We start from the raw sequence: 23,473 nt of genomic DNA, 5'->3' as shown, positions 1-23,473 counted from the left end.
TAACTGTAAATATTAAGCCACAAAAAGACTATTTAATCCTGAATCCTGTATGTTCTGCATGTCTGTGTGCGATTGAATGGCACAGACGCATGGTTTTCTTTACCACACACACACACACACACACACACTGAAGCGTGTCACACTCGCGGTGCCTCTCTACATGAGGACATAAACACATGAACAACATCTCCAGAACTGTTCTGAGTCACTTCATCAGCATTTCACTTTCATTTGAGTACAACTAGTATCATATCATACACAGAAATTTAAAAGGTATTCACGGCAACCTGTCAAAATAAGAGTTCGGTTTAACTTGAAGACATTGTGCCAGAAATATATTATTATTGTTCAGTATAATGTACACTAGTACTAAAATTATTAAAACTTTGTTTTTTAAGAATAATCACACAACATTTCTTCTGTTTTAATTTTAATAGTAAATTTGCCAAAAAAAAATTTAATTTTCAATAACTAAAAGATAAATTAATTACTGTTTTATGCTTTCACTTGATAACCAGAAAAAATTAAATACACAACACAGAATTTCTTTTAATAAAGCTATTTTAAGAATAAATGTGCATAAATTAAGTTGTTTTTATGCATGTATTTTTTAATAAATTGATGTGAAATTGTATATGTTTCATGATTTAATTAATTAGACATGCTTTTTGATTAATTGTTCAATTTAAATTTTATTATAAAAGGAGTTCAGAAAAACTCAAATGGAAAAAACGGAATTTGGAAAAAAATAAAATGGATTTCATAGGGCCCTACATTTGCTTAAATTTTTTCTTTGATCTATTTTTATTGGTTCTACTGATTTCATTATTAAATTCCACTACTGATACATTAACAGCCAATATTAAACTGATTTCCAGGGGCATTTTCATATTTATTCGGGCAATTTTTCGATAAACTTGTTAAATGTGTGTGTCACATTATTAAATTTATCAACAAATTCAATTAGAATAATACGATACTATCGTGCTGTTACAACTGCATAAATAATGTAGTGAAATGAATGCTATAAATATAACGTTTTTGACAACAGAAATAATAAATGAAGAACAAAAAGCCTACTTTTAAATATGAAACTAAATTTGCAAGTAGGTGGTAGCAAGTCAGTCTTAATGAGTAAATCATTCACTCAAATGATTTGTTCAAAACGGTTCACACATTCAGGAATGACATTATGAATAAGTTATTGAATCATTTACTCCACTGATTCATTCAAAACACCTCTACTGTGAGACTCACAGCAGTTCTGCTCTAGCTTCGTTTCAAACTATTTTCATTCTGAAAAACTGACAGCATTGCTTCTAAAATGTCTCAAATGTTAACTTCTTGTTTTTTGCACTATTGCATCAAATCTACATCATATTTCTAAGTGAGCCACTATTCAAGAAAACAGCATTTTCATTTTGGTAGCATTTTCCATTTTTGCAGCAAGTTCATGTTTATGTCTGACCCTGATCTGCAGATTGTTATATTAGAGTAGTTTTGGACTGGAGGTTTCTGAAAAGCTCCTGTTAGTGACAGATGTTGGATGAGGTCTCTCTCACCGTCTCCTGCACGGCTGCTCTCAGCCGGCTCTCCTCCTCGATCATCTCACTCAGCTCTCGCACCACGGCCGCCGCCAGCTCCACGTCCAGACTCTCCGGATCCGCCGCCATCTTACACACCAGCTCCTCGTGAGAGAAGACGCAGTAGCGCTGCAGACGCCGGTAATGCGCCACACACTGCCTGCCGAGGGGCAGCTGCACACACACACACGTCATTAGGGTTGGGCACCGGACTCGGTACTTTTAAGGGTACCGACCGAATTGGGACGGTACTACAGAGTACCGATTCACATTAAATCATTTGGTACCTGAGAACGCATTTGGGCGCATGAGAGAGAGAAAGAGAGAGAGAGAGACCCTGTGACATGATATCCCTGCAACCCTTTCAAACACAACACACAGGGCAAACCCAAATGTTCTGAAGTGTTACATTTCTAGGGTCATACGGTTTCCGGGAAAACGCAGACAGGATGGCGGAGTCCATTCATAAAAACGGAATTTACTCTATAGCGCGGAATGCCACGGAATTCGTAAATTTTTGGATGAATAAAGGGTCTGTCACTTAATTTGAATCGTGATATGAACTAGTCTTTGTGAATATTAAGGGTGTTTTCACACCTAGTCTGTTGTTTCGGAACCTGGCATATGTGAACATGGCAATCGCGCTCGGATCCGCGCCAAAACAATCAGTCCGAGATCGCCTGAAAGAGGTGGCCTCGGCTCGATTGAAAACGAACTCTGGAGCGGTTCGGTTGTAGTGAGAAAGCAGTCCGATCCAACAGACCAATGAACCAGGCTATATCACACTGGATAATGGGAAATTACGTTAGTTCCGTGAAAAGCACGTCTTCGCCATTCAAAATCAAAGTGCGCCTTTTCATTTTATAATGCCGTCTTAATGCTCTTCGTATAGGTGCATTTTAACAATGTTTTGCTGACAAATCCTGGACTGCTGCTCAAAATGATAAATTAATAAATATATCGACAGCTAGAAAAACCCCCCAAAAAAACAAGCCCTCAAAGCTGTTGTCGTTCCATCCTGACGTGTGTGTGTGTATATGTGTGTGTGAGAGAGAGAGAGAGAGTTTGGTGCGCACCTCACACCTCACACGGGCGCACCTCACACGCGCTCACCTCACACGCGCTCACCTCACACGTGCGCACCTCACACGGGCGCACCTCACACGGGCGCACCTCACACGCGCTCACCTCACACGCGCGCACCTCACACGCGCTCACCTCACACGCGCTCACCTCACACGCGCTCACCTCACACGCGCTCACCTCACACGGGCGCACCTCACACCTCACACGGGCGCACCTCACACCTCACACGGGCGCACCTCACACCTCACACGGGCGCACCTCACACCTCACACGGGCGCACCTCACACCTCACACGGGCGCACCTCACACCTCACACGGGCGCACCTCACACCTCACACGGGCGCACCTCACACACGCACCTCACACGCGCGCACCTCACACGGGCGCACCTCACACGCGCTCACCTCACACGTGCGCACCTCACACGCGCGCACCTCAAACACGCACCTCACACACGCACACACAGAGCTGAAGACTTTCAGTGGCTCGGAGGACATACCCAGTCTGCGGTGCAGAAATTGACAGCCTCAGCAAAGTTGTAGCCTTGATTGAAGCCGCTGTGATAGGCTCTTGGGAAGGTGACGACAAACTCTCCCGCACACTGATTGGTCCGGTACACCTGTATGATAACGAGTCTGTCAGTGACGTATGTCCTAGAGCACTGCTGCCAGGGCCAAACATCTCATTTCTAGTATGTGTTAGATTCCTCAGGCCTGTACCGGGACGCCGTGCTCCATCAGGACGTTGGGGTTCATCAGGGTCACCAGCTGGTGCAGGAGGTCTGGCTGAGAGTCGAACAGCTCCGGAGCCACTTTCTTCATGACGGCCTCCAGCTGCTCGGCGGCATGAGCGGGAACGCCGTACCAGGTCTTGGGCTCGCCCCTGATCAACACACACACACACACGTCACTGGATCACAGAGCGCTGGGACGGGGCTCGCTGTCTGAGAGGACTCACCAGTGCAGGTAGTTGATGGAGTAGCTCCAGTGGTCCTCAATGTGCCAGCAGAAGGACGAGAAGCACATGCCCACGTACAGCCAGGGCAGCTTCATGCCGCTGATGTCCCCGCTGATGTGCGTCAGTACCGACTGCTCCAGCACCGGCATGTTATTCAGGTTCCAGCCTGAGCTCGCGTACTCCTGCACACACCACACCACCACAGAACCAAGAGTTAAAGCTCTTCGCTCTCTACATACAGAGCCTTTATTGCATTGCAATAACAATCCGGGAGAAATTTTAGACAACGCAAATAATCTTAATGCTCCTTGTTACAACCCTGGCTCAAGTTTACCAAATAAAATAAGATTTATTAAATAACAAAAAAAGAAAAGAAGAGGGACTGTGACGAAAACAAGCCCAGCTACTGCCAAACTGGCTGCAGACTCAGAGAGAGAATGAACAAATGTCCTGGAGTTTAAAAGGGCTCCTCTCAGGTGACATCAATTAGCCTGTTGATTGCAGATAGGCTACTGAATAACTGCAACAAAACACAAGTTATAACGCTCCCACATAACACTCCCACCCTTAAAATGCTGCTATAGAACAACTAATGCCACACTATCATTTGATAATTTACACTGTCACTTACATCCTTGATAAGGCATCTGCCAACACATTATCCTTTCCACGAATGTGACAATTTAAGATCATAACCTTGCAAAAACAAACTCCATCGCATTAAGCGCTGGTTAGAATTTCTCATAGTGTGGAGGAAAGTAAGAGGACTATGATCAGTGTACACAATAAGTTCAACGCAGGATGAGACATATACATCAAAATGTTTCAAAGCAGGAATAAGAGCCAAAGCTTCTTTTTCAATTGTAGAATAATGCTTCTGATGGATATCGAATTTCTTTGAGAAATAACACACAGGATGCTCAAGTCCTATTGCATCATCTTGGAGCAGAACAGCACCCACCCCAAAGTCACTAGCATCCACAGCTAGCTTAAAAGGCCGACTAAAATCAGGAGCAACAAGAATAGGAGAATTACTCAACAAGGCCTTCAGATTATCGAAGGCAACCTGACACAACCCAGTCCAAACAAAAAGAATCTTAGGACTAAGCAGATTTGTCAAAGGTGCAGCAACAGTAGCAAAATTTCTACAAAAACTCCTATAATATCCTGCCATACCTAAAAACCGCTTTAATTCTCTCCGTGAAGATGGCACTGGAAAGTTCACGATGGCCTCTACTTTTGCTCCTATTGGAGACACATGTCCATGGCCAACAACTTTGCCCAAGTAAGTTACAGTGGCTTGTCCAAACTCGCACTTAGAAAGGTTCAAAGTCAAGTTTGCAGCCTTTAACCGCTTGAACACATCTTCAAGCTGGGCCAAGTGTTGAGGCCAGGAAAAACTATAAATAACCAAATCATCAAGATAAGCCTCACAACCTGCTACTCCTTCCAGCACCTTATTTACCAAACGCTGGAAAGTAGCAAGTGCATTTCTCATTCCAAAGCCCATAACCTTATACTGGCCAAAGTGATCTGGCGTCACAAAGGCAGAGATCTCACAGGCTCGCTGGCTAAGCGGAACCTGCCAGTAGCCTTTCAAAAGATCCAGCTTTGTAACAAAAGATGCAGAACCAACTTGATCGATGCAAACATCTAATCGTGGAAGAGGATAGGAGTCAGGCTTAGTGACAGCATTTACCTTGCGAAAATCTGTACAAAAACAAAGAGAACCATCATGCTTCTCAACCAGTAAGCATGGTGAACTCCAAGGACTAGAAGATGGTTCAGCTATGTCATGTTTTAACATATACTGTACCTCTTTGTGCAAAAGCTGGCATTTCACAGGATTTACCCTATTTGGGTGTTGTTTAATAGGGGTAGCTTGACCTATATCAATGTCATGCTCTAAGACATTAGTACAAGTTGGAACATCAGAAAACAGGGCCAAATGTCTGTCCTGACAGACAGACAGCAGTTAGTAAAGCTTGGCAAATTCACATCCAGCACTCGAACCATCAGCACTGGAGCTCCTCAGGGCTGCGTTCTCTCCCCACTGCTCTTCTCCCTCTACACCAACGACTGCACATCTAAAGACCCCTCTGTCAAGCTCCTGAAGTTTGCAGACGACACCACACTGATCGGCCTCATCCAGGACGGTGACGAGTCTGCTTACAGACAGGAGGTTAAGGAGCTGGCTGTCTGGTGCAGTCTCAACAACCTGGAGCTGAACACGTTCAAAACTGTGGAGATGATCGTGGACTTCAGGAGAAACCCCCCTGCTCTCCCCCCACTCACCATCATGAACAGCACTGTGACTGCAGTGGAGTCATTCAGATTCCTGGGCACCACCATCTCTCAGGACCTGAAGTGGGATATTCACATTGACTCCATTGTCAGGAAGGCCCAGCAGAGGTTGTACTTTCTTCGCCAGCTGAGGAAGTTCAACCTGCCACAGGACTTACTGAAACAGTTCTACTCTGCCATCATTGAATCCATCCTCTGCACCTCAATAACTGTCTGGTTCAGCTCAGCTACCAAATCTGACCTCAGAAGACTACGGAGGGTAGTCCGGACTGCTGAGCGAATCATTGGTACAACCCTCCCCACTCTCCAAGAACTGTACTTATCCAGAGTGAGCAAAAGGGCTGGTAAAATCACTCTGGACCCCTCACATCCAGCACACTCCCTCTTTGAACTTTTACCATCTGGTCGACGCTACAGAGCTCTGAGCACCAGAACGATCAGACACAGGAACAGTTTCTTCCCTCAGTCAATACATCTCATGAACACTCAATAAATAAACGTAGAACACACAACTAATACATTATCCATTCACCACACTCACTTATTTTATTTTATTCTCTCATTTCTAATTTGCACATACTTGACCTGTACATACATAGTCGCCTATATTATATATTATATATTGTGTATTTTTAAATTTTATTTGCTGCTTTGTACATTGGTTATTGGCTATTTCTTGTTATCTTGTTTCATTACCTGTGTCCTGTCCTGTTACTGTCTTTCTGTTGCACTGTGGAGCTTCTGTCACTATAACAAATTCCTTGTATGTGTAAACATACTTGGCCAATAAAGCTCATTCTGATTCTGATTCTAATATTGTGATATCAACTGAATAATATCAGTACGTTCGGAAGGATTTACATAAGACAGATAAGAATCCAAATCTGCCAAAATTTTAGAATTTGACAGTCTACCCTGAGCAACCCCAGAAACGGCAACACTCCCTTCTGTCTCAGTAGATGGAACATTCAGCACAGCAAAAGCCTTAACCTCTGCACATGCCGTTTGATTACGGCCAATGTAAGGCTTAAGTAAGTTAACATGGCACATGCGGGTTTTCCTTTTACGATCTGGAGTTTTAACTACGTAATTACATTCACCAACCTTCCGTTCAATGATGTATGGACATAGAACATAGAATTCATTTTATTACAGCATAAATGTCTCTCTGATGAAAAGAATGCCACTGAAACGTTTCTGAAGACAGTCAGCTCCCTTCATTGATACATTCATACATACCCCACTCTCAATATTTAGAATTTTCTTCTAATATTTCAACTATATATAAAAGACTGTATGCTATACAGTCATGGCCAAAAATATCGGCACCCTTGGTAAATATGATCGAAGGCGGCTGTGAAAATTAATCTAAATTTTCTCCTATAATGCCTGATGAGGTTCGAGAACACCTGACAAGAGATCAGAGACCATTCCTTCATCCAGAATCACTCCAGACCCTTCAGATTCCCAGCTCCATGTTGGTGCTGCTTCAGTTCACCTCACTCATTTTCTACATACAGTCAGAGGACTGGAATGGCCATAGCAGAAGCTTGGTTTTGTGCTCAGTGACCCATTTTTGTGTTGTTTTTGAGGTTTGTGTTTGGATTATTATTATTATTTAAATTATTATTAATTATTATTATAATTATTGGATTATTATATAAAGACCATCGACTCAAAGGATATCGCAAAGGATATAAGTATCGCTTTTTCTTTTTCTTTTATTAATTTATTTTTTTCCCTTTTTATGTTTACTACTGAAATGTTGTTGTTGTATGCATTTGTTAATTTTATTTAATTTCTGTATTTTCTTAAATGGGTGTGTATAGAGTATTTACAGAGTATTAACTTTTAGTTTTAGTTACTTTTTCTTATTTGTAAGTCGCTTTGGATAAAAGCGTCTGCTAAATGACTAAAAGTAAAGTAAAAGTAAGTATTGTTCGGTTGGAAGATCCAAACATGGCCCATTATAAGATTTCTAACAGAGTCCGTCACTTATTGATTTTTTTTATCTGTTTATTTGATAGAAATTATGCCATGTGTCTAAACAAGATGTCCAGGACCTCCAGCAGAAATATAGGCCCACGACATCAAAAATACAGCAGTATATTTCATTGTACACATGGGGTACTTTTTATCCCTGTGTTCACCAAACCCATCTTGAGTGTTCAAAAAGCTCATTTTTTAGTTTCATCTGACCATAGAAGCCAGTCCCATTTCTGGGCTCCACAGTGCGAGCATTTCACTCGCATTTGCGAATAAAAATAGATGTGTGCGAACTGGAAAATGTATTTAGGAGCACAAGTGCGAATACAAAAAATACAAAACAGCCTAACTTATACAGTAGCCTATAACAAACGTATTAATTTATTATGTTTATTTATGGAAAAATTGCGATGCAGCCTCATATGATTACTTTAGAACTTTAAAAAGGCAGCGGTTTAATTTAAATGAGCACAGATGAGAAGAAAAGCGGAGCGAGTTAAAGTGAAGACGCGCTGAATGACGCACATTCGCCACTAGAGGGCGCTGCCGCTGCCGTTACCCCGGTAACCCAGTAAACAAATCAGCTGCGCTACTTTCCTAAAACTGTGTAAATAATGTTTCACACTCAGTCATTTAGATATTTATATTCGCTTTAGTCTTCACAATAGCATCAAATAATTCTTACTTGAAGACTTAATGAGCTATTTATTTCCAAACATTGTTTCTAAGCTAAAACATGGCCCATCCACTGATCTATAATAGAGAACAGTGGGCCTATCTATATATCAACGACTGATTCGTTATTATTGTTCAGTAACACAAGCTCCATTAGTTAACATGAAAAAAACCATGACTGCATTTATTAATAATGCTATCTTAATTACAACTTTTAATAATACATTATAAAATCAAAAGTTGTCTTAATATAATTCAATGGAGCTAACATTAACTAACATAGTTGTATTTTTTATTAATCAACATTAACAAAGAATATTAACTACTGCAACAATTAGCTATTGCACATTAATATTAACCTGCTTTAACTAATGTTAATAAATGAGACTTACTTACCTATTGTTCTTTCGTTCATTTGAACAATCGTTTGCACTCTAATCTTGAAACACTTGTTTACTTTATATTTTTATGTATTTTTTATAAAAGTCTTTTAGTAAATTATCTTTAATAAAGTTATTTAACCTGTTAGGAGGACAACACTTTTTCACTTAGAAATTATATATTGTGATTTAAAAACAAAAACATATACCGTGACAAAAGCTTCAATGATTATTGTGAAAATTTTATACCGACACAGTTTAATAGGATTATAACTAATTACATAATTAGCCTATTAAATAGTGTCTGAAGTAAAATTATTTAAAAACCTTGTGTACTTTCTGTATTCTGATAAATTAAATAATTGTGCTTGTAAATGTCTCTTGTATCCCCTTATTAAGCTAAAACACCTCATTTGAAAAATTTGCATTGCGCCCCTAAAATGTTTTAATGCACTCCTAAATTTTTTGACTTAGGAGCGCATGTGCTCCTTGGGGAAAAGGTAAACGTCAAGCCCTGCATTTGAAGTTCCAGTCGTGTCTGATAACTGAATATGCTGGAGATTGTTTTTGGACGAGCTAGGAGAATTTTTCTTGAAACCCTCCCAAACAACATGTGGTGATTTAGGGGCTGTTTGACAATTTTTAAAAAGGTTTTCTGACCCCGAGACTCAACTATTTTCTGCAATTCTCCAGCTGTGGTCCTCTCCTTCTCACCGTGCATTGGGACGATATAGACACTATATAGAAATTCTTAATTATTGCCCTGATGGTGGAAATGGGAATATTCACTGCTCTAGCTCTTTTCTTAAAGCCACTTCACTAATTTGTGAAGCTCAATTGTCTTTTGCTGCACATCAGAAATATATTCTTTGGTTTTTCTCATTGTGATGGATGATTAAGGGAATTTGGGCTTTGTTTTCCCTCCTATTTATATTTCTGTGGAACAGGAAGCCATGGCTGGATAATTTCATGTTCATAATCACCCTGGAGTGCTCAAAATTGTGAATATGAATGGGAATATACTTCAGAGATATTTTACTCATAAGAATTTCTAGGGGTGCCAATAATTGTGTCCAACGTGTATTTGAGAAAAACATTTCATGATATTTCCCCCATTTTAAATTCTTATTATCCAATGAAAGGTTAGATTTTTGTGAAAAAATAAAAGATCAAAAGGATTAACAATGAAGATTAATTGTCACAGCCTTCTTTGATCATATTTACCAAGGATGCCGATATTTTTTTACCAAGACTGTATACTGCATTTTCAACTATACATAAAAAAAAAAAAACTATATTTGCTATATAGAGCTACAGAAAAAAATTAAGAGTTTCTCTGGATTTACTAGGAATGGGTTTGAGTAAAATGTAAATATTTGTTTTATTCTATAAAGGTCTGATAACATTCATTGTTTTTTTGTTTTTTGCAGAAAATGACAATTGTATAAAATAACAAATGTTGACACTAGTTTTGTGTTGCCTAAAAATTAATATAGACATGCCTTAAAACATGGTATCTTTTTTGTTATTTTGACCAATTGTCATTTTATCCAAAAAAACACTCAAAAACACATTTTACTCAAACACATTTTTCTATTTACATAACTATCATAAATCCAGAGAAACTGAGAATTTTAAAGTGGTCTATTAATTTTTTTTTACATAGGTGTAGTTAAATTTTTCTTAAAATAGATTTCCTCGTGATTCATAAACAGGTATGAGATGCAGCCGTATGAAATGAAGGGTCATACATCCTCGTCGCCGATGAGTTTTCTCTTGCCGTCTCGCACTGGGAACCCGCTGCCTACGTCCTTGGAGCTGATATCAGCGCCGTACTCCACAATCACGTCCTCCTCGATGCTGCTGACCAGACGCCAGAACTCCTTCTCCACCAGCTCCGTGGGCACCATCTGACACACACAGCATGTTACATGTGTTAGCGCTGCTCTCTGCACACAGAACGCTGCTTTAGACGTTGGCGTGTAGACGGTACTTACGTGAACAGGCATGTTGAAGTAGTCGGACTTGAAGTGGTCGGCCATCTCGCCGAAGCTCTGGAGCGTGTACTCACGCACGGCCTGCTCAAAGCCGAACGCCTCGCGAGGCTTGCTGCACTCCTGTGTGACGGGAGATCAGCGCATCACAGAGAAGCTTTCACTACAGCAGGTGTGTGTGTGTGTGTGTTGAGCGGTGAGGTACCTCTGCAACACACTTGGGGCAGCGCCAGTCTCCTTTGGGCACGTCCTGCAGTGGCGGGATCAGGCAGAAGGTGTGGTAGCTGTCATCACAGCCGTCACACAGCAGGAGGCGTTCCTCCTCGTCTCCCCGCCCACATGCCATGCACATGTACAGGTCGATCTGCCAGTCACACACACACACTCAACATCGAGTACTAGCCATTGAAGCAGCACTGCATAATCAGGCTCAAAACATCAGAACAGCAGAAACTAAAGATGTGTTTAGAAATGATGAACTGCTGACTCCTGAAGTACTGAAGCATGGTGTGCCACAGGGATCATGTATTGGGTCCGTTACTCTTCTTTACTTTAGTCATTTAGCAGATGGTTTTGTCCAAAGCGACTTACAAATAAGAAAAAGTAACTAAAACTAAAAGTTACAACTCTATAAATACTATATACCCACATAATTAAGAAAATAAAGAAATTAAATAAAATTGACATGCATATAACAACATTTCAATAATAAACATATAAATGAGAAAACTCAAATAAAAAGCGATACTTCTATCCCTTGCCGGTGTCCCTGCCCGGTGGAGTCGCACGGTAGAGTCGATGGTCTTCACACTAAGAGGGCTTCACACGACGACTGCCGCGACCGCTGCCGCGGTATAATAACCTTTTTAACACCAATCCAACAAATCACCATTTCAATTCAGCTGGACCCTTCCTGTTTATCAACTAAAAATGGCCAAGCAAGTGCACACACTGACAAGATACACGATACAGTACGAGACCAAACGCGATTGTACAAGTTCTCCTTGTACAAGTTCCTCTTAGCTTTTCGCAAAGCTGCTGTGAAATGATGAGTACTGTGAAAAGCGTTGTAAAGTTGACTGGAGTCTTAGAAAGGCGATGAATGAAGGGCTGGATGAATCTCATATCTAAATGCATGTATCTGGCAGACGCTTTTATCCAAAGTGTCTCACATTGCATGGGTTATTTGAAAGGTCTGGTTAGTGGAAATGAGCCAAAAATCACATCACTAGTTTGTCCGCAGAAAAATCAAGATAATTTCACCAGCAATTACTGGACATCAAGTCAACCATTGTGATGTTAATAAAAAGTCATTCATGTTAAGGAAACAGATCCACTGGGAATGAGTGTAATCAGTCTGACTGCAGATCTATAAGCGCAAACAGCAGAGAGGCAGCGCCGCAGGTCAGATACAGAAGTATAATGGGCCTTTTAGTGTAGTTTGTACTGATCAATGTAACACAGGAACACAGTTATAATGCAGCATGACACACAAACATCATACTCACGTAATTGACCTCCAGCACCTCCTTGCGGGGAAGCATTTTAATGGCAAACGCCTGAGCCCTCATGTGCTTCTGTTTCCTGAGGAAGCCCTCCTCATCTGCACACACACACACACAGTCTTAACACACCACTGTCTGCGGAGCAGCACTGATGTCTGTTATGATCCGCTGAGCATCTCACCTGCTGCGGTCATGATGTCTAACCCGAGGAGTTGCGGGCCGCCGCTGAACAGTTGCATGCCTTTGGGCTCCGTGTTTTCTCTCTGAGACACAGAAACATCACGTCAGCACAGGCTCAGGGAGACTGAACTGTCTGCTAAAAAGAAGATTGAGAGAGAAAGCAACCTCATCTTTGAGCCGTCGAGGGGAGTGTCTCTCTACTCGTCTCTCCTTCTCTTCATCCTCATCTGCAGCCTCCTCCTCTCCACCGCCAATGCCTTCATCTATGTCCTCGGGGTCAGAGGCCTCTGGGTAAAGCCTGTGAACGCTCTACAGACACACACACACACCTGTCAGGAGCGACTCAAGACACGCATCACACCAGCAGTGGCTGCAGGAGCCAGACTCACGGTCAGAGATGCTCCGGACTGGAAGAGCTCATACGGATACAGGATCCTCTCGAAGTGAGAGCGCAGCAGCGACCCCACACCCTTCCCGGCCGGAAACCCCATGCGGCTGCTGATCCTGGACCAACGCTTCTCCTTACAGACCACCTCGAACCCTCCTTCTGCAGACACCAACTGCACAGAGAGTTCAGTTACACTTCAAATTATATCAGCATGTTTACACACAAATGTGACCCGTGCCGGCAAAAAGAGTGTGAATGCGTATGGGCTAATTTTGAGCTACAGACAACATTTTTTTTTTTAGGTTTTCACAAAAAATTGTTAATTAAGCCCTCGTCTTGCAATCCCGATTCTCCAAATAGTAACTAAACATCTAAAATGATCTTTATTTGTATGTTTTCTGAGATGAGTACCTGTTTCTTGCTTCTCCCAACTGCCACTGACTGATATATGAGTTACGCACATAAAGGTGCTTCACGCAAACATAATCTGCTGTCATAAGAGAACGTTTGAGGAAAAACATCTGATGTGTAACATATTAGATCCATGCAGTACAGTAGGTCTTAATATAGGCATGTTAATCCAACAATAAAAGAAAAGATTGCTGCTCATGATTAAACTGCTTCTGTAGTTTTAATAATCAGTTTATTTGTAATCAACACACTGAAGTGATAGTTATTACTATATAGCTAAGAAAAGAACTGTAGAAAAAGATGCAGCGTTGCTGGGTGATTTTTCTTTGAAACCTTTAGAAAACTATCTTTCTCAATCAACTCTGCTGACTATCCACTTCAAACAGCTGTAGCTCAGTCATTTATCATCCAATTCCAACAAATCATACATCATTTTTCTTTTAAAATAAAAATAACTCATTTTTGAAAATGTGCTCATTGTGACTCATTTTGCGAGAATAGGTCACAAATGTTTATTGATGTAGTAACAGTTTTTATAAAAGCAATACAACACAAAGTTAAAAAGCTTGGGGTTAGTCTCATCGAAGCTGCATTTATTTGATCACAAATACAGTAAAAATTGTGAAATTATTTGATGTAAAACAGCTGTTTTTTATTTCTGTGATCTGCAGCTGTATTTTCAGCATCATTACTCCAGTCTTCAGTGTCACATGATCTTCAGAATTCATTCTAATATGCTAATTTACTGCTCAAGAAACATTTCTGATTATTATCAGTTGAACAAAGTTGTGCTGCACAATATTTTTGTGGAAACTGGTATATTTTGTTTTTCAGTGATTCACCCACCGATGAATAGAAAGTTCAAAAGAACAGCATTTATTTCAAATATAAATATTTAATAAACATTATAAATGTCTTCACTGTTATTTCCAATCAACTTAATGCAGCCTTGATGAATAAGAGCATACATTTCTTTCAAATAAAATGCCACTGAGCCTAAACTCTTGAAGCGTAGCGTACAGACCAATTATAGGCTTGTAAACATTCGGGATGTGCGCGCATCATGGCTGCAGAAAACCCAGGAGAGACAGCCTTTACGGCTACAGAATTACACGGATACAGTACAAAATAGTTAGATTTAAAAAGATTATAGATTACATTGATTAGATGTCATTTTCAAAATGTTCTCCACATATTACAACAGCTTGTCACCCAGTGTTATTCAACGAAATTGACATTAGATAGTAGTCTCTGAAACAGGGATGAGGTTTTTGTGGGCGGAGCATATCTGGTGGCAGAAAATACGGTTTTCAAGCAGCAGTCTATGAAGCAATAGAATAAAATAATTTTTTTTAAAAAGGAAATTTGATTTTATATTTCAAACTTCTGACTTTATTCTCACAATTCCCAGATTATATCTCACAATTCTGATAGTTAAAAACAACACATCATTTTCTCTTTTCCCCTCGGCTCTTCTGGCTTTTTTCCCCTCAGAATTGAAAAACTCACTAGTTTAGAGTTAAATCGAGTTATAAAGTCCGAATTAGGAGATATAAACTTGCATTTGCGAGAATAAAGAGTCAGAATTGTGAGATAAAATAAATAAATGTCTAAAAATGTTAATAGTTCTAGGTTTAACTAATATTTGGTGCTGTAACTGTAGGGCTAATACAATACGTCCCCTATGAACTGAATAAGTGAATGTAGAGTAATCAGCAGTCTGTTTAAACGTCTGCGTTTAGCTTCAAATGGCGTCTTTGATGAAAGTATTCTATAAAAATTATTTGCATTCCAATTTTGACATTAAAAAGGCACAAAGATATATATTTTTCCTCTTATTCCATGGATTTTGCCTCCACTAGTCAGCAGTGTTTTTCTGCGGGCTCTGTGCGTGCGCAGCTGCGAGTGATGTCTATATTGGATCTATATAACTGGTCTGTACAGGACGTCTCTCAGATGAGGGTTGATGCGAGGGTGTGTTGTACCTTGCTCAGCAGGTAGAGGTCCAGCACTCTCCTCTCCACGTGAGGCAAGCGCAGCCTGCAGCCCTGCAGCTCCCAGAACTTGGCGATCTGGTCAAAGAAGTTGAGCTTGACTCTGGTGAGCGCCTGAGCGGACGAGACAGCAGGTGAGGAGCAGACACAGACATCATCTCCTTTAATCACAGCACTGAGCAACTCGACTCACCTCCAGCTCATTGAGCCGCTGCACTCGAGGAGTGAACCGGAAACTACGTACGTCACAGGCAAAGGGAGGCTGCCAGCCCTGAAACACACAACAGAGAGCAGTCTGAGACCAGAGCGGCTCCAGACACACACACACACACACCTGATCAGCTCACATTAGCCCTGAAACACATAGCAGAGAGCAGTCAGACCAGAGCAGCTCCAGACACACACAAACCATTTCGGGGTTTCACACCAGCCAAGCTATAGCTAATATATTCGAAGACATGCTACAGATTTGGGGCATCCCAAAAAGTGCCGTCCATGTTGTGCTCCGAGATAACGCGAAAAATATGATTAAGGCCATGGCTGATGCTGGACTCCCTAGCCTGTCTTGTGCTGCTCACACTCTCCAGCTAGTGGTTCACGAGGAGCTCCTCTCTCAGAGAAGTGTTGCTGATGCTGTGGCTGTCGGTCGCAGAATAGTTGGGCATTTTAAACATTCTGCTTTAGCCTACTCCCGCCTCGAAGACATCCAGTTACAGATCAATCAGCCCACAAAACGACTCCAACAAGATGTCCAAACATGCTGGAACAGTACCTTTTACATGAACCAGTCCCTGGTCGAACAGAAACGGGCGCTAGGTATATATGCGTCTGAATACGAGCTCCCTGACAATCTCATGGCTAACCAGTGGACACTGCTGGAGAAGACGGCAACTATTCTGGGTCCATTTGAGGAGTTGACACGAAGAGTAAGCTCTTCGGATGCCATGGCAGCAGACCTGATTCCTGCGATCACTGTGTTGCTAAGATTCTAAACTATGAAGGGAACGTTAGCTGCAGCGTCAAGAAGCGATTTGGCGATATTGAAGGAAACCCTCTCTACAGCCTTGCAACTTTACTCGATCCGAGGTAGGCCTTCCTATGTATCTGTGTGTGTCTGCGCACGTGTGTGTGTGTGTGTGTGTGTGTGCACGTGTGTGCGCGTGTACTCAGAGGTGAACGCTGAATAGGATTCCATGAAAGTTACTTGGCTGGCATGTTTTTGTGGAATTCCCAAATGACCAAACAATGATCCTACATGTTTTGTATGTTTTAGGTATAAAGGTGTTTTTATCTCAAACACCGACACTGCTGCAAATGCCAAGGGGATGGTAATGATTGAGCTGCAGAGGCTGACTGCAGAAGAGGATAAGCAGCAGGAAGATCACAACCAGCATGAACCACCTAACAGAAAACCACGCAGGGACCAGGACAGCAGCAGTTTAGACAATATATTTGATGAAATTGCAAATGAGCAAGCATCAGCAGCACTGACCCCATCTGCTGTAGGTTTTACTGCACAATTAGAGACATACCTTGGGGAGGCCCCAATGGCCCGTGAGGACAAACCACTGCAATACTGGGAGGTTAACAAAGTGAGGTTCCCTTCTCTGGCCAAAATGGCAAACAGATACCTCTCAGCACCTCTCAGCACCGTGCAGTAGCGTTGACAGTGAACGACTGTTTAGCTCAGTGTCACACATTGTGAATGACAGCAGAAACAGATTAACACCTGACCATGCAGAGATGATTCTGTTCATCAAAAAAAATCTCCCTCTCACTTTCCCCAAAAATACATAGCGCTAGTTCAGAGGCTGCAACATTGTTTGTTAATAGTCAACAACATAGTGTGTTGGTTTGTTTAATAATAGAATAGTGCCACATAGTTTAAGTGAAAGTTTGTGTATTTAAAAGCAGGAGGCTGTTTTGAGACTTTGTGTAACTGAATGCTGATAAGTAATAGTTCTGCTCACTTTTTGTTAAGTTGGGTGTGTTAACTATGCAGCACTTTTCATTTACTTTATCTGGTTATGTTTACATTTTGTCTAAAGTGATGACATTGCCTTTTTTTGTTAAAACCAAAAAGATGTGTATATTTTTGGCTTGGAATAGCCTTCTGTTAAATATTTTTGTATTCATCCTTACTAAAGGCAACAAATAAAACCTCCCTCTAAATTAATTGCACTTTCATTTAAACCAAATCTAAGAAGTATCAGGTATCGGTACTCGGTATCGACAAGTACACAAATGAAAATACTCGTACTCGTATCGGTTTGTAAAAAAGTGGTATCGGTTCATCCCTAGTGTAGAGCGTGTTCGGTGTGTAGACATGCACAGTACGCTTTGGGCTGTTTTCACAGATGTGTGTGAACATGAATCACTTTAAACCGCAGCCTGAGAGATCTCTAACCAGTTCCACAGCAGAAGATATTCCTCCTCATGATCTCATTATACTGCTGAATTAATGCAGCTTAGCGTTCTTAGAGACTTCCCTAAACTTGTCTTCAGATAATACACTCCTGTACGGAGTTTAAAAACAACAACTAACTTTAACTTCTTCTAGTGTTGTCAGAGGATCCGGTTCTTCGGTACTAAACTCAAACTAACCCGCACCTTACAGACCGAGCCCCGGATCAGATGAAGACTTCAAGTAGGCAACCCTCAGCTTCATATTTAGATCTTCTGTTATGAATATTTTTATTATACATCACCATTATTAGCGGAGTTAATCGTTAGCAGAAGCGCTAATATAATGAGCATCAGAATGGGACATGATGATATTTACTATGTTTACACACCAGAGGATTTGAAATGAACTGTGAATCTAAAATCAGTGTTAGAGAATGTATAAATAACAATAGTTAACAGTGTTTATGTCACAGCAGTCCGTCAGAAAAACAGTTCTGGGCTTTTCTTTAGTTAGTTAGTTAGTTATTGGCTGGATAACTAGCAGGTTTTAATCTCCTGTGTAGACTTTACAATAATAGCATTCTCTAACATGACTTCCTGTTATTATCTAACATCATCTCACACGGAGTCAACTATATATTACATCAATGTTTGTGAATGTTATTTAATACAAACACTTGATCATTCATGTGTGTTCACTGTGCATTAAATCATTTGATTGAACTTTTGATTTTATGTATTAGTAAATTTGAGTAAACTTGTCCTAGAATATGTCAATTCATTATAAAAGCTGAGGACTGTTATCTCCAGAAGTGTTAGTCTCATGTTAATTTAATCTAATGTTGCATTTGTTCAGACTCAGTCCATTTCTTTACTGAAGTATATTATATTTATATTATACAGCTGCAGGGACAACTCTAAACAACACTTTACAGATGTTTTCAGCTGCAGCAGAAATATGATAAACTTCTTGACTTTTTCATGCTTTTAATACTTGAGGAAAAACCTGAAACAATATTAAACAAGCATAAAGAATGGCATTGATTTTTGTACAGTTTATTTTTGTTTGCCTTTATTAATAAAACTGATGTGTTTAGCGTTGGTCCCGTGGAGATAATTTAATTGTGAGACACTTTTATTATAACATCTCTTATTTCTCTTTAGTTTAACTGGATGCTCTAAACTAACCAAACATCAGAAAAACATGAAAACATGTATCAAAACTGAATAAAGATGACAAAAACACAAAAAAACATAAATAGAAAATAGAAAAAAGCACATTCATATTTAAATTCATATTAACAAACAATAACTGGATGTCAATAATCACAGAAATAATTTACATCTTCACTTGTAGACTCGCCTCTAACTAGGGATGGGTATCGTTAAGGTTTTAACGGTATTACTACTCTTACCGATACTGCTTATCGATCCGGTACTTTAACGGTATTCTTATCGGTACTTTTTGTTTTACTTTGTTTCTTTGTTCATGTTGTTACTGTATCTTATCTTATGTATATAAAACACTAATAATGCCTGCACTTCATCAATTTGTAAATGCACCAGTGTGCAGGTATTTTTTGTGTTTTATATACATAAGATAAGATACTGTAAGAATATGAACAAAGAAACAAAGTAAAACAAACTGACAAATACAATAAAACAAACACACAAACGAAATGAAATAAACAGTGCTTTCATTTTTCCATGAAGGTCTACTAATATTAATGTTCAGGTAAGTAATAGTTACAAGAGTAATCAAATGTAAATGAGCACTGCATAGTTTTCACTGTATGTACTGATAGATTTATGTTTATTAAAGCTATAACGTTGTTCAGATTAAGAGCTGTGGGTGATTTTCTCTTTGCATTTTGTTCTTTGATTAACATTGATGGCTCAAGCTCCAGTCTGATACTTTAAGACAATATACTGACGCGCATCGGATTTTCTCCCAACTGTTCTCGTCCACTTAAAACATAAAAGTGAAGACTCTCATAACCGGCCATTTTGACACATTGTGTGTGTATTTTTTGGCATATTTGTGTGTGTTATTTCGACGCGACCGAAGCTCAAAGTGTGCTTGTTCGTTTTGGAGCACGCCGCCGCGCAGGCACACGCGCGCACACACATTTCAGCCTGAACAGCATCACTTGTGCAGATTGTACTTTCAACGTTTTACTATCAAATATGTCCTGCAATGTAGCAACAGTAAAGACGGCATTTTATAACAATCACTGATTGAGCTGATTCAGATGTTAAGTTTTGGTTCGGAGGAACGAATCCGCGCCGCTATGAAGGGAAGGGAGTTGTGCTAGAAGAAGTGCGGCTATAATCCTTGGAAGCCAAAATCGAAAAAAAAAAAATACTTAGCTTAATATAACAGCCACAGGCCTAAAGTGTGAGCAGATGTTTGAATAGTTGGTTCTCTCCTCTATCATAATTAAACAGGACTTTCATGTTGTGTATGCTCCTCCGCGTGAGCGCGATCTGGCTTCTGAATTGCGCATAGCAAAAATGCATCATAGACAAATGTTTGAATATTATTGCACATAAAAACATCTAGCGACATTATATATATATATATATATATATATATAGAGAGAGAGAGAGAGAGAGAGAGAGAGCAACAATAAATGTATGTGTTTTCTTAATTTCTCCAATACCGACAGAAGTACCGATAATGTCAGAGCTTATCGATACTCCGGTCTTTCATAATTTAGCCCCGAGACCGATTTAATACCGAGTTTCGGTACCCATCCCTACCTCTAACACTTGCACTCTATTCTATTTCTATTCTATTTCTACTCTAGCTACTTGTTTTCTTTTTAATTATTATAAAAATTGACCCCCTAACTCTTTTTTATCTATTCTTTTGACTCGTTTAATTTTAAAATGACTCTAACACTAGTGTTCCTTGCTCTTTTCTCTGTTCTATCTGCTTCTTTTCCTTGTATTTCTTATATAAACAGCTTGTTCATCTAACAGCTCCTGTGTTCTTCTGACTGAGGCTTGTCATGGTTTGTAAGTCTCTTTGAATAAAAGCCTCTGATAAATGACTGAATGGACTTGCTCTGATCTTGTATCTTATTATAGTCAATAATAATAATACAGTATGAAGCACTTGTGACTGATTGCGTTATTCCTGGGATTCAGGGGGTTTTGTGAGGATCTGCTGCTGTACTGTTTTTTTCTCTGGTGTTTACTGTGGTAAATCACTCTGATACTGTGTTTACTGTGGTAAATCGCTCTGGTACTGTGTTTACTGTGGTGTTTACTCTGGTAAATCACTCTGGTACTGTTTTTACTGTGGTAAATCGCTCTGGTACTGTGTTTACTGTGGTAAATCGCTCTGGTACTGTGTTTACTCTGGTAAATCACTCTGGTACTGTGTATTACTCTGGTGTTTACTCTGGTAAATCACTCTGGTACTGTGTTTACTCTGGTAAATCGCTCTGGTACTGTGTTTACTGTGGTAAATCGCTCTGGTACTGTGTTTACTGTGGTGTTTACTCTGGTAAATCACTCTGGTACTGTTTTTACTGTGGTAAATCGCTCTGGTACTGTGTTTACTGTGGTAAATCGCTCTGGTACTGTGTTTACTGTGGTAAATCACTCTGGTACTGTGTATTACTCTGGTGTTTACTCTGGTAAATCACTCTGGTACTGTGTTTACTCTGGTAAATCGCTCTGGTACTGTGTTTACTGTGGTAAATCGCTCTGGTACTGTGTTTACTGTGGTAAATCACTCTGGTACTGTGTTTACTGTGGTAAATCGCTCTGGTACTGTGTTTACTCTGGTAAATCGCTCTGGTACTGTGTTTACTGTGGTAAATCGCTCTGGTACTGTGTTTACTGTGGTAAATCGCTCTGGTACTGTGTTTACTGTGGTAAATCGCTCTGGTACTGTGTTTACTGTGGTAAATCGCTCTGGTACTGTGTTTACTGTGGTAAATCGCTCTGGTACTGTGTTTACTCTGGTAAATCGCTCTGGTACTGTGTTTACTGTGGTAAATCGCTCTGGTACTGTGTTTACTGTGGTAAATCGCTCTGGTACTGTGTTTACTGTGGTAAATCGCTCTGGTACTGTGTTTACTCTGGTAAATCGCTCTGGTACTGTGTTTACTGTGGTAAATCGCTCTGGTACTGTGTTTACTGTGGTAAATCGCTCTGGTACTGTGTTTACTGTGGTAAATCGCTCTGGTACTGTGTTTACTGTGGTAAATCGCTCTGGTAAGTACTGTGTTTACTGTGGTAAATCGCTCTGGTACTGTGTTTACTGTGGTAAATCGCTCTGGTAAGTACTGTGTTTACTGTGGTAAATCGCTCTGGTACTGTGTTTACTGTGGTAAATCGCTCTGGTACTGTGTTTACTGTGGTAAATCGCTCTGGTACTGTGTTTACTGTGGTAAATCGCTCTGGTACTGTGTTTACTGTGGTAAATCGCTCTGGTAAGTACTGTGTTTACTGTGGTAAATCGCTCTGGTACTGTGTTTACTGTGGTAAATCGCTCTGGTACTGTGTTTACTGTGGTAAATCGCTCTGGTACTGTGTTTACTGTGGTAAATCGCTCTGGTACTGTGTTTACTGTGGTAAATCGCTCTGGTACTGTGTTTACTGTGGTAAATCATTCTGGTACTGTGTTTACTGTGGTAAATCGCTCTGGTACTGTGTTTACTGTGGTAAATCGCTCTGGTACTGTGTTTACTGTGGTAAATCATTCTGGTACTGTGTTTACTGTGGTAAATCGCTCTGGTAAGTACTGTGTTTACTGTGGTAAATCGCTGTGGTGAATCGCGGGGACGGTACCTGCGGCGGTCGGATCTTGCAGAGGCCCGTGTTCTCGGCGATCTCCCGGATCTTGTGGATGAAGCTGAACGGGTCGCTGAAGTCCTGCCAGCTGGGCTCGAACACCGGACACTCCGGCGGAGCCTGGAACTCGCGGAACAGCGCCATGAGTCACCGCTGCGCCTCAGATCTTCTTCTTCATCAGCGGCTCATTCCTGCTCTGATCAGACGGGTAATGTTTCCGTGTTTACTCCGAGAGAAGAGCGCCGAACAAAAGCTGCTCCGCCGCGGGTCACTTCAGCTCTCTCCCGCGCTCCGCCTCCAGCGATCATATCCCACAGATATCCGTCAAATACAGCGAGCTAATGCTGTAATAAAAAGAGTAATGCTCAAACAAACACCGTTAGCCCCTTCTGCTAGCCTTCGCGCAAATGTTTCCGGAAGCGTTACCTCTCTAAGTTACTTCCGGCCGCTGTACTTCCGCTCTAACAAAAACAACAAACACATGTTAGACCTGAAAACCCGGAACTGTGTAAAGTCTGTAAAACACTTGATTACTCAACTATTATTTTGGGGTATTTATGTTTTGTTCAAATTCAGTTAAACTACTTATATTTGATTACATTTTTAAAGAAAAAACAGAACTTTTAACGCCTTACAATTTTATTTCAATTTAAAAAGTTCACTTCATTTTTGCATTTTTGATTTCTTATGCACATTAAATACCGTACTTAAACGTTTCATTCATTATTATTTTATTTTTGAACACAGGTGAAACACAGGAGAAGAGCGCGTTACTCTCAGATCTTACGCTCGCAGTCACTCAGAGATACAGCTGA

The 23,473-nt window shown here is 40.5% G+C and overlaps 1 protein-coding gene across 2 annotated transcripts in view; it reads right to left on the bottom strand.

Moving 5' to 3' along the window:
- The window catches only part of LOC306861598 (lysine-specific demethylase 5A-like), a 36,922-nt gene extending 13,801 nt beyond the window's left edge, over nucleotides 1-23,121 (bottom strand). The window contains exons 1-14 of one of the 2 annotated variants that reach the window (XM_079403968.1): nucleotides 22,656-23,121; nucleotides 15,637-15,714; nucleotides 15,435-15,557; nucleotides 13,040-13,210; nucleotides 12,816-12,959; nucleotides 12,652-12,733; nucleotides 12,474-12,568; nucleotides 11,171-11,329; nucleotides 10,969-11,088; nucleotides 10,723-10,881; nucleotides 3,627-3,808; nucleotides 3,389-3,578; nucleotides 3,169-3,288; nucleotides 1,563-1,757 (exon numbers count right to left, since the gene is read on the bottom strand). In XM_079403968.1, the coding sequence (XP_079260094.1) occupies nucleotides 1,563-1,757; nucleotides 3,169-3,288; nucleotides 3,389-3,578; nucleotides 3,627-3,808; nucleotides 10,723-10,881; nucleotides 10,969-11,088; nucleotides 11,171-11,329; nucleotides 12,474-12,568; nucleotides 12,652-12,733; nucleotides 12,816-12,959; nucleotides 13,040-13,210; nucleotides 15,435-15,557; nucleotides 15,637-15,714; nucleotides 22,656-22,802 (1,965 nt within the window). In that variant the 5' untranslated portion in view covers nucleotides 22,803-23,121. The remainder of the gene's footprint in view (nucleotides 1-1,562; nucleotides 1,758-3,168; nucleotides 3,289-3,388; nucleotides 3,579-3,626; nucleotides 3,809-10,722; nucleotides 10,882-10,968; nucleotides 11,089-11,170; nucleotides 11,330-12,473; nucleotides 12,569-12,651; nucleotides 12,734-12,815; nucleotides 12,960-13,039; nucleotides 13,211-15,434; nucleotides 15,558-15,636; nucleotides 15,715-22,655) is intronic. The other variant, XM_079403969.1, reaches the window with a different exon arrangement.
- Between the last annotated feature and the right edge of the window lie 352 nt (nucleotides 23,122-23,473).

This window comes from Barbus barbus (assembly GCF_936440315.1).
Source record: "Barbus barbus genome assembly, chromosome: 42".
Taxonomy (NCBI): domain Eukaryota; kingdom Metazoa; phylum Chordata; class Actinopteri; order Cypriniformes; family Cyprinidae; genus Barbus; species Barbus barbus.
This window is presented reverse-complemented; position numbering and strand designations above follow the sequence as displayed.